The following is an 11,790-nucleotide window of genomic DNA, read 5'->3' as shown; positions in this document are numbered from 1 at the left end:
CTGTGTGCAAACAAGTGTCGGGAAGGAATGTAACCCATGATGTAGACTTATGTTAACCTCTCTTAGAAGCTGATCACGTTAAATTCATGGCATTACAACAGTGAAGAAAGAATGCCTTTGTAATTTTTTGCATCTTTACATTGCCTGTAACTCGGTTTTTTTTTTTTTTTTTTTTTTTGTGGGGGAGTGGTTGTTAGGGGACAACAGTGGTCAAAGAGTGCCTCTTTTTTCTTTTTCTTTTTTTTTTTCTTGGCATCTTCACGTTGCCTCTCATATATATATTGCCTTTAACACGGTATTTAGGGTGCGGGGCCAAATACGACATTTGCTAAAGAATGCCATTTTTTTTCTTTTTTTTTTTTTTTTGGTAGATTTTAATCATTATATTACGTAATTCTGGTTTTTAATGGGAGGGGAGTTCGATTGCAAATACAGGTTGTTAAAGAATGGTTTAACTTTCTTTTTTTTTCTTCTTTTTTTGGCCTGTAACTTAGACTTCATGGGGGATGTCAGATACAACAGTGGTTAAGGAATACCCCTTTGTTTGCATCTTTACATTGCCTGTACCTCAGGTTTATTTCGGAGGGGAAGAGCAAAAAAGTAAACTGTCTCGACCAATCAGACCGGCAGCCTTTAACATCTTTATATCTTACAGGTTATTCATTAACGAGGCTGTAACTCACGCCCAGTATGCTATTATTTAATGCTGTGAATGCCACGGAGCAATTTTTACTCCATTCTGGAGCAATTTGCCCTTTTCTTCCATAATCATCTGGTGTATCGGAGGATAGGTATAATTCATGTCTGGTCACTATTGTATTTCGTCGGTATTATGGGGAAATAATTTGCTTGTTTTGATTATGTGGTGGTGTATTTATTTTGGTGGATTTTGGAAAATTATCCGCATAATGGGATAATAAATGTGAATTGACCCGAGATACAGAACACAGAACTGGAAATAATCAGGTCAAATGATAATAGAAGTTCATGAGAATGTATAAGAGGTCGATTAGAAATTAAGAGAGTTTGTTTTGTATTAAAGATAATCTTAAGGGAGTTTTAGTATAAAAGGAATTACTTAGAGACACAGGGAGTTAGTTTAGTATCAGAGATTATTTAAAAGAGTATTAGATATGAAGATAACTACCAAGGTAAAGGATAATTCTTATCACATAGGAGACGGAGAAGATAGAAGTAACCAAGTACAGTGGTAGTGACTGTTGACTACGTGTTCGAAAATTAGTCAAAACATAATATAAATTATTAATTTGTTTATGAAAGAGTAATTTAATGACCAAGGGATTAGAGGATTCATTCAGAATACCAAAACGAAACGGAAAACACTTGGCATAAACGTAATTTGATTAAGCAGTTTATCGTTTTATTGTAGTTTTAATTAGGCCTCAGATATTATAATGACCAAGAAAAATCTATTTTAGTTGTGTTACGTAGTATGAATTCTTTGCCGGGTTTTTTTCAATTATTGCATATAAACATATTTATCGGGTTTTTCAATAATTGTGTATAAAACACGATATTCTGTTATCTAACTGGGGGAAATTGACGGCCAATGAGGTATTTATTGGAAATCGGATTCGGTATTTTATTGTTATGATAATTATTATTTGTATATAATATTGTTGATAATGATAAAACAACAAAAAATGTATTGGAAAGGGTATGTCATTTTGAGTCTGAAAATTATGTAGTAATAATGATTCTAATAGTTAATAAATTGCAGGGCAGAAATTATTAGAATAGTTACCCCAGTGGTCTAGACAATGGTAGCAATTGAACTAATACAAAAGCAAGTTTATTCTCAGTTGTTTTGTAACTGGTATCCATTTACTGCAGGTGATCTGTAAATTGCCTTTAGTGGTCACATCAGGTAAGGTAACTAAAGACTAATCTCTTTAGATTATGGGTTCAAGTCCATTTTATTATGAGTGCGTTAACATCTTGGCTTTATGAAAATCTCTCGCTGTTCAATTGTGTTAGCGTAAGTTTTATTGACGTATTACTTATGCAAAATATACAGCTGTAGCGTAAATATTATTATGCATATCTTCCATATTACTTTTTGTGTAATTATAGTATATGTTATTTTCATTAGCTTCTATATTCCTTTTTGAACAACTACAATCTGTATATATTTATGCGAAGTCACCTATATTGCTTCTTGTAAAGGTATATTATAATATGTATATTCGTTATAGTTTCTATAGTCATTCTTTAAAAAAAAATTCAATATAGCATTAAGCTCAGCAGCCTTTACACTGATTATTGTTCAACTGAAATGTGTTTGATATTGAACATAGTGCATGGATGATAGCGTCAAAGCAGAATGTGTTATTTTTCATTCTGTAGGGCCATTCAGATGCTGTATCTTTTTCCCTGAAGTCACCTTGAATTTATAGAAAAGGAAGTCTAATCGTTGCTACATTTTAATCTCTGATTTGAGGATTAGCTCCGATAAGCAAGGAACTTTCAAAACATGCAAGAAAGCTTACCAGCAGTTTGTTGAATCTATATATACACACTGCGCCATGTTTTTAAGCATGATCAAGTTTAACATGAGCAATAATACATCTGCATATTGATTAATGGTTAAGAGGGTAACGTCATTAGTACTGTGTAAGTATGTATGGATAATTCATCAATAGAAATAATTTTGATAAAGCTTAATGCAATTTAAGTGTTTGAAAAACTTTGATCAACAGTTCTGAACGATGCATGAAGAATCCTCTATTCAGTAGCAAGACAACACTGATAAATGATTAAGATTAGAGTCTTAATGTTTATCAAGATTGGAATGTAATTCTCTCACGAAATGCACGCACTCTGCCAACACCTCGCACGCTTTCATGACTTGACTCCTGGCGGGGAAGGGGTCTTAACAGAGGGAAGCAAAGACAGGTAAGCCAATGAGGGGAGGGGAACAAGGAACTGGTTGGAGAGGTAGAGAAGAGGGAATCAGGTATTCTCCGAGTCCGATGTCCAGCAGTGTGTGGGCTGCGGTAAGGGAGACCGGGTGTTAGTATTGATATTCTCCCTTCGTGATGACTGGACTTCCGTTCTCCGTGAGTTTAGCTGGGCAATTTTCTCCCTGATTTCTCTTCAAACAAGGATTTCCTTTTCCTTATTTTCTCCTGCATGAGAAAGATTACTCTTTATAATCGTATAATGGCCTTCAGAATGGAGAAATTTCGGAAAGAAGCGTCTCGTTTACGGTTATCAACCGAAGCGAATTGCTATGTCTTTGAGCTGTGCAGTCTGGACCGCGCGGAGTGAGTGACTTAGGCGAGTTTTGTTGTGGCAGGAGACCTCGCCTCCTAGAAGTCAGCTGCTTGAAGAAGAAGCGTCTGTTTATTGTTGGCTCTCGCCGAGTGACGTAAGCAAACATTTTTGTGATAATTGATTGGTTGTTTCATTTTCATGTGTTCATCTGTGTCTACTCGCTAGCTTTAATGCCAATATTTGTTAGATTAAACTTCTGGTGTATATTTTTACTGATTCTGCATGAAGTACCATGTGGTCTAGATTTAAATTTTTTAAAGTAATTTTATCTCTGAAATCGATTACTATCAGACTGTGGAAGTAAAAGTTGTATTAACTACTTACAATATATATGAACCGAACAGTTAGAATTAGCTGATTTTTTTAATTCGTGATGAGAAGAAATAGTAAACATTTTTAAGTTCATTTAGCACAGGGTAATTAATGCAGAGACACATTTACGAATCAGCAATTATTGAATAAAAAAAAATTACATTTTTTTCAAATAACTGCTGGATTCTTCATTTATCTTCTGTTTTCCCTAAGTTAAATAACTTTCTTTGTATTACGATGATATTTGATAATTTTTTCATGAATTTCGGTAATACAAAAGATGGTGAAGATATAGCACACCGTCCGGAGGCGAGAGGCTGACCTCGGACCAGATGACAACGAAGTCTATGCTTGCAGAGTAATACTGGCAGCCTCTCATTATAACATAGAGATATATGGATGCGTTGAATTTTATATATATATATATATATATATATATATATATATATATATATATATATATATATTATATATATGTATATATATACTTACGAAGCTGGTCTAGCATAGAGTAGATAATTTATTCATGTATTTTATTTATATATTTCTTTTAAGATAGCCAGGTCTTAAGGTGAGTTCCTCTCATGTAGATATAAGATTGATACGTGAATCATGTAAGACTTTCGTCGTTAATTTCATTGTATTCTTCATTCAAGTCAGTATATGTAAATTTACGTTATTTTTAAGACTTAACTATTCATTTCATGTATTTTGTTACAAAGTCTTGCGTAATTTGTTGAAGAGTGCTATATGATCCATACGAGATATGAATGAGGACTTATGTAAATCTTTTTATGGTATTGTTTGTGAGAAAATACTCAATTCTTACATTTGCCATGGGTTTGGAAGGTTCTTGAAAACTGCAGCGTAAGTTTTTATCTTTCTATTTATTTCCAAGAATGGTAGGTGGGCGGAGCAGCTGAGAGAGAGAGTTGCCTGAAAGCAAGGTTCATCCTCCGAATTTTTTATTTAGTTGGTATCTTTGCCGTCAATAGGAGCCACCCCTCAAGCCGCGCTATTGATCTATTTGGAATAGTCTAGAAGTTGCTAAGTTCATATATATGCTCCCCAGGGATGCATAGCAGCAGTCCTGTGAATGATCCAAAATACATCATCCTCTCTCAAGTGCCTATAGTGTGTTCACTCCATTTTGTGCCCCACCGTATATCGTGTGTAGTGTGTTAAAACGTTGCTGTAAATTTGCCAGAAATTTTAAATTTACTGTGTTGTGGTGAGTGCTGGTATTGCGTAAATCTTTGTAACTGGCCCAGGGAGATTTATGTACAAACGTGAAGTATATTTGTATCGTTATCAGGTTAACTATTTTCATTAAGTGTCAAGACTAATTGATTGTGTAAAATTTAATTTCAAGTGAAACAAGTGATTGTATAATTTTCATAAGTATTTATTTCTTTTGTCTTAGTCTTAAGCTTTATGCAGATTTAATATTTCGAGTCAAGTGCTTATATAATTCTCAGAGTGTAACGTTTCTTTTGTCTTAATCTAAGTTTTGCTCAGACTTAATATTTCGAGTGATTTATATTTTTTATGTAAATTCTTTCAATGTGTTGTAATTTTTATAGCATATGTATATTTTTATAAAGAGTGTATTATTTCAATCACTAGTGTATATTTCAGTACTCACTCATATCCTGGTTAAAGAATTGAATTAAGGGGTTGTTGGAATAGATCGTAATAATAATTACCCAGTTTTGTTTTGAATGTACTTAGGAGACCTTTGGATATTCAGTGTTTTTATATATTACTGTCTGGCAGTTATATAACTGCCTCAGAGTTCGGGTATTGATATTTTCAAGTGAAACAGGTTTAATGTAAAAACAAACAGGTGAGTTTGGAACTCGAGAGGTTGTGTAGCTTGCCAGCCATAATATTATACTTTGGTTCCCAGATCACGGGACTATATTATTATAATATAAAAAGTATACACATATATATATATATATATATATATATATATATATATATATATATAAATTTAACGCATCCATATGTCTCTGTAATATGAGAGGTCGCGAATAATACTCTGCAAGTATAGACTTCGTCGTCACCCAGTATATACATCCGCATATATGTTGATATATATACTGTATATATACATATACACATATATGTATATGTATATATATATATATATATATATATATATATATATATATGTATATATGTATATATATATATATATGTATGTATATATGTATATATATATATATATATATATATATATATATATATATACAAAACAAGTATTTGTTTTCCCTTTTGTTTCCTGTTGTGAAAATTTAATTCATTGCACCAGTCTGCTTATCAGTTAAACTTGGACAATTTTTTTTATTATTGTTAACCTCTGTTGAAGAAACATGTTACCAGATTTATTACCAAATAGTAAATCTTTGGAAAGTTGCATTAATAAATTTGTATTGCCTATTCTAAGGAAAATTGAAAGCAACATTCTTTCTTATTACTGTCAGTGACATGTCTTTTAGTTCATCTTTGTGACTTCTGTTTATCACCAAAACATCAGATCTTTGTCCAATAATGTGTTTGGTAATCATAATCACCAATAATCATTAATGTTATTCATGTATCCCTTAGGATTCACCATTTTGACATATCTTTATCAAGAGAGAACAATTTTCTTTACGAATTATAATCTCAGATAATTTAATGTGGCTGATGATCATAATCCCTAATGATATATATCTATGATAATCACCTTGCGTTTCTAAACTGACTTCACGTCATGCTAACTATTGCAGATGCCATTGAGATTTCATGACATCAAACGTAATGGAAGGTCATTCAGCAAAATGGTTGACCATGTATCCTGATTAGTGAAGGAATTGAACTTGTTTTTTATCTTTTTTAATTGTTTGTCGTCAATTTGACAATTTACTTCTATTGGTTATGCAGGCATAGCTCATTTAAAATTTTAGATAGTTATTTCAGTATTTAGGCAATCTCTCTCTCTCTCTCTCTCTCTCTCTCTCTCTCTCTCTCTCTCTCTCTCTCTCTCTCTCTCTCTCTCTCTCTAAATTTTTTCCATGACGTGATATATGAATATATGTACAATGGTAGACTATTATTGCATCAAATGAACAGCCATCTTTCAATTTCGTTTCATAAATTTCCATTCTTGTTAGTAAACATCTTATTCTCTTCGTCATCAAATATATCGTAAGACCTGTCTGAAAAATTTTAATAAGTTTTCATATTTCTTAGATCTTTCTTACTATTTCTCAAATATTTTCCTATTTCTTAGAACATTCATATTATTTCTTAAATACATTTTTCTGATTACAGTGTAAATTGGTTTTGATAAATAATGTGTTGATGTTTGTATTATTTCTCATTTAATTGTTAATTCTTCCTGAGAAGGATCTACACCTTCCCCCATGGATGCTGAATGGCCTCACAGGAGCCAGCGCCGGCCCATAGTGCCAAAATTTATACATAAAAAATTTCCTCTCAAGCTAGCGAGATGATTTGTCATTCTTATTACCTTGTTATTGGTAAACATATTAGCGGTGTTTTCTTATAGTTCAAATTACTAAATATAGAAATTTTTTATTTTCTTGTTTTAGGTCAAATTCCTGAGTATATGATCTGATAATGCAGTTTAATTTGTTCATTGGTATAGATAAGGCCCCTTTTATATATACATGGATTTAGATAACACAGTTTCATATATGTACACATTAAATTATATGATAAGGTTTTTTTAATGTACATTGAGTTGGGTAATTCAGTTTTCATATGTTAGGTATCATGAAATGTTTGCAGATGTAGTGTCTGGCAATGAAATTCATAGCAGGCAATAAATTTTCAGTATGAAAATCGAGATGACTTTAATATAATAATAATGGAAGCTTTAAAACAAAGCAGGTGCTATGTTTGTGTACTTGGATGTGCGTTCATATGCATATTATCGAAGAGACCTACGTTTTCCTGAAGAGTGATGTTCTGCACTTTATCAAAGGCAAAGTAAACATCATTATGATGTGTGTCTTTAGTCACGCATAAGCATAACCCCCTTTTGTAATGAAGCATTGATTTAAGGCCAGTTGCCCATGAAAATGTACATACTGATGATCTAATCCTTATAAAGATATTTATTTTTTGTATATGTGCAGAGACCAATAGAATTGTATAAGTGTAGAGATCAGTGTGAACGGTGTAAATGCAGTGAGCAGTGGGAACTGTGTAAGTGTAGAAATCAGTGGGAATTGTTTAAGCCCAGAGACCAGTGGAAACTGTGTAAACACGGAGAGCAGGTGGAACTGAGTAAGTGCAGAAACCACTGGGAACTGTGTAAACACAAAGACCAGTTGGAACTGTGTAAGTGCAGAGATCAGTGGGAACTGTGTAATCACAGTAACCGGTGGGAACTGTGTAAGTGTAGAGACCAGTGGGAACTGTTAGAGAGCAGAGACCAGAGGCAACTGTGTAATTGCATAGACCAGAGGCAACTGTGTAATTGCAGAGACCTGAGGGAACTGTGTAAGTTCAGAGACCAGAGGGAACTGTGTAAGTGTAGAGACCAATGGGAACTGTGTAAGTGCAGAGAACAGAGGGAACTGTGTAAGCACAGGGATCAGTGGGAACTGTGTAAAGGCAGAAGTCCGTGGGAACTCTGTAAATACAGAAAGCCAAGGGAACTTTGTAGGTGCAGAGACCAGTGGAAGGTGTGTAAATGCAGAAACCCATGGGAACTGCGTAGATGTAGAAACCCGAGCGAACTCTTTAAGTGCAGAGACCAGTGGGAACCGTGTATGCGCAGAGGCCAGTGGGAAATGTGTAAATGCAGAAACCCATGGGAACTGGGTAAATGCACAAACCCACTGGAGTTGTGTAAGAGTAAAGACCAGTGGGAACTACATAAGTGCAGACAGCAGTGGGAATTGCGTAGGTTCACAGACCAGTAAGAACTGTATAAATGCAGAAGCCAGTGTTAACTGCAAGTACAAAGACCAGTGAGAAATGTTTAAGTGGATGGATTGGTAAGAATTATATATGTGCAAATGCCAATGGGAACTGTGTAAGTGCTTAGGTCATAAGAACTGCGTAAGAGCATAGATTAAGGGGAACTGTGTAAGTGCATAGACCAGTGAGAGCTGTCTAAGTGCAGAGACCATTTTTAACTGTATTATAGCAGAGACCAATTAGGGAACTGCATACATGTAGAAACCAGTGGTAAATGAGTATGTGCAAAAACTAGTGCGAACTGCGTAGTCGCAGAGACCAGTGGGAACTGTGTAGTTGTAGAGACCAATGAGAAAAGTGTAAGTGTAGAGACCACTAGGAACAATGGAAATGCATAGACCAATTGTAACTATTTAAATGCATAGACTAATGAGAGCTGTGTATATGCAGAGACCAATAAGAACTATGAAGAGTAGACATCAGGGTGAACTGTGTAATTGCGGAGATCAATGGGAGTACTGCGTAAGTGGAGAGACCAGTATACTGTGATCCAGGCCTGAATATATAAATACTTATCTTGAATCGATTGATGTACAGTAACTACGGAAAATGACAGCATACAAACCATTTCGCAAAGTGTTACTAAGCTGTATATCTCTGTAGGCTTCAGTATCCTTGCTTGGAGCGGCCTATCTAATGACTTTATTAAATTATTGTAAATATTGGGAAAAGTTGATCTGACATTACTCTCATTATTGATAAATGCAGTAATGGGAATCATTCTGAAATGAAAAATATTAATCCAAACAAATAGTTAGCCAATTTCCTCTTTTCCGAATATTGCAAATATCTTCACAGAATATATTTCTCAATATTTCAGATGGATCATGTCAGCAGAGGTCTAGATTTTTCTAACCTGCGAAAATGGTTGTATTGAAGCCCCATTGATTTACCTTTTATGGCCGTAGCATTGATGGGTTCCACCATGTATCACACCCTCTGTGCTTCTGCCAATCATGGGTGAGTTATTTTGCACCTTCAATTTGAAGGTACGAATTCTCTTCCATCATTTATCACAGCCACGACAGTTTCGCTCATTTTCAGTCGTCATAAGTTACACTCATTATATTTTTCAAGATTATGGATTATGTTGATAAGATTAGGGATTATTTTGTTCAATAAATAGATAACATTCTAAAAAAAAATAGGTTAGGTTTAATAAATTACCGTTTCTTTCAGCTTAGTAATGTGGTATTTATGGATGATAAATTACTTGTAATTCGGCATTTTATTTTCGTTGAGTGTCATGTCGTAGATGAATAATAGCCACTACCTGTCATACTGAAATATTGCATATACGGCCATATATATTTATAAATCATATATTTACCCCCGATTGGAGAGCGGATAGATTCCTAACATAGCTGACAGAACATTCTGATGAATTCTGGATCATCGCTAGAATTTTTAATTACATTCAACAGATTTAGTTTTCATGAAAAATTACTATGAGAGCTTTTGATGTTATGTAAAAAAAAAAAATGAAAACCATAATAAATTAACCTATCATTTTTATGTAGTTTTTAATTTCGGTATTGATTTCCTCAAATTTATTTTTAACTTTTTCTTAGCGACTCTGCCTGGTAAGTAATCATTTAAGATAACTATGTATGAATATATTCTCATTAGATTATGAAAGAATACTCTGTTTCTTATTCTTGTTCTTTTCTCATCTAATGTGTTATTACTTCAAATACTTAATATTTAACTGTCTTTTTTTTTTTCATGCAACTGCAACTCAATTTCTAACAGGAAAAACTGCCTGATTTATTATTCTCATAAAATCCTTCCAATTCTGGTTTTTCAACTCATCTTCTTAAATAATACTCAAGCCTCATGTCTTAAATACGTTCATAATTACAGTTTATAACATTCGCTTTTCAGCTTATGCTTCTAATTTCCATTTTGCTTCACTCAATCAGCTACAACTTTCAATGCAATTACGACCTTCAAGTTGCTCCTAAACCTACTGTATTATCAAGTAACTTATTCTTTGGAAACGACATATTCCTAACATTCATTCCCCTTTCATAACACTACAATATATCTGTTCCCATTCACCCAGCACAACCAGGCTTTTTTTTTTTTTTTTACCAAAGTCGTCTTTTCTCTTTTACTTACATGCTTGTATTGCTGGTTAATGGGAAAATGGTATCATAGATATAATTCATGTATATACAGTATATATATATGTATATATATATATATATATATATATATATATATATATATATATATATATATATATATATATATATACAGTATATATATATATATATATATATATACATATATATATATATATATATATATATATATATATATATATATATATATATATATATATGTATATATATATACTGTATATATATATATATATATATATATATATATATTATAACTATTATATGTGTGTGCTGATTTTAATGTGTACGTAGCTTTGGTTATGCATATTAGCATACATATCTAGATTAGCTCCCTATGAAATTAATATACTTTAACACCCCTCAAAATTAATATAAAAACTAATGCCCTTTTAGTCTCGATTTTGTCATTGTTTGATTGGTAATATATAATGAGAATAAATTTCAATTTATTTTAAGTATTTAAGGAATGAGATTCAAGTAATTACTAATCTATGAATAAATGGTTATTTATTATTAATCATTGACTACTTTTTAATTACTTTATATGTTAGTTATCAATGAGGGAATTGAAACACTGAATGATACCATAAGATTAATCATATCTGACCTATCAATCATTCTATCGTACTTTTATGAACAGACTATGTTATTAATGACATTGACGAATAAAGGAATATATTTTAGTCATTATTTTTTGTTTAGTGTCATTATTCAACTAAAAAAGAAATTGTTTAGTTAAAATGATATGTTAATTAATATATTTCATTGCAGAGGAAACTTACCAATCTGATAATTTATGATTCAATTACACACAGCAATATGGAGTTCATACAGATTGTACAGAGACCAGCGTACGCCCACCGCCCCTATGGCGTGCTTCGGTCTCCATACAACGAGCACCCAGGATGTTCGGTCCTGTGCAACCACCCGACGGCCCCCCACACCCACAGGAATCTCCTTAACCTTACTAGGGCGTCTTGGGTGAGTTTTGAGATTATTATTATTATTATTATTATTATTGTTGTTGTTGTTG

General features: G+C 32.9%; 2 protein-coding genes across 2 annotated transcripts in view; both read left to right on the top strand.

The window, feature by feature from the left end:
* Nucleotides 1–2,924: 2,924 nt before the first annotated feature.
* Nucleotides 2,925–8,552, top strand: LOC137658999 (uncharacterized). Its single transcript, XM_068394102.1, has 2 exons — nt 2,925–3,017; nt 7,761–8,552. The coding sequence occupies exons 1-2, from the start codon at nt 2,925–2,927 to the stop codon at nt 8,550–8,552; spliced, it is 885 nt and encodes a 294-aa protein (XP_068250203.1).
* A 3,024-nt stretch (nt 8,553–11,576) lies between these two features.
* The window catches only part of LOC137658248 (uncharacterized), a 100,017-nt gene continuing 99,803 nt past the window's right edge, over nt 11,577–11,790 (top strand). The window contains exon 1 of the mRNA XM_068392926.1: nt 11,577–11,738. Within this exon, the coding sequence (XP_068249027.1) occupies nt 11,577–11,738 (162 nt within the window). The remainder of the gene's footprint in view (nt 11,739–11,790) is intronic.

This window comes from Palaemon carinicauda, chromosome 19, assembly GCF_036898095.1.
Source record: "Palaemon carinicauda isolate YSFRI2023 chromosome 19, ASM3689809v2, whole genome shotgun sequence".
Taxonomy (NCBI): domain Eukaryota; kingdom Metazoa; phylum Arthropoda; class Malacostraca; order Decapoda; family Palaemonidae; genus Palaemon; species Palaemon carinicauda.
This window is presented reverse-complemented; position numbering and strand designations above follow the sequence as displayed.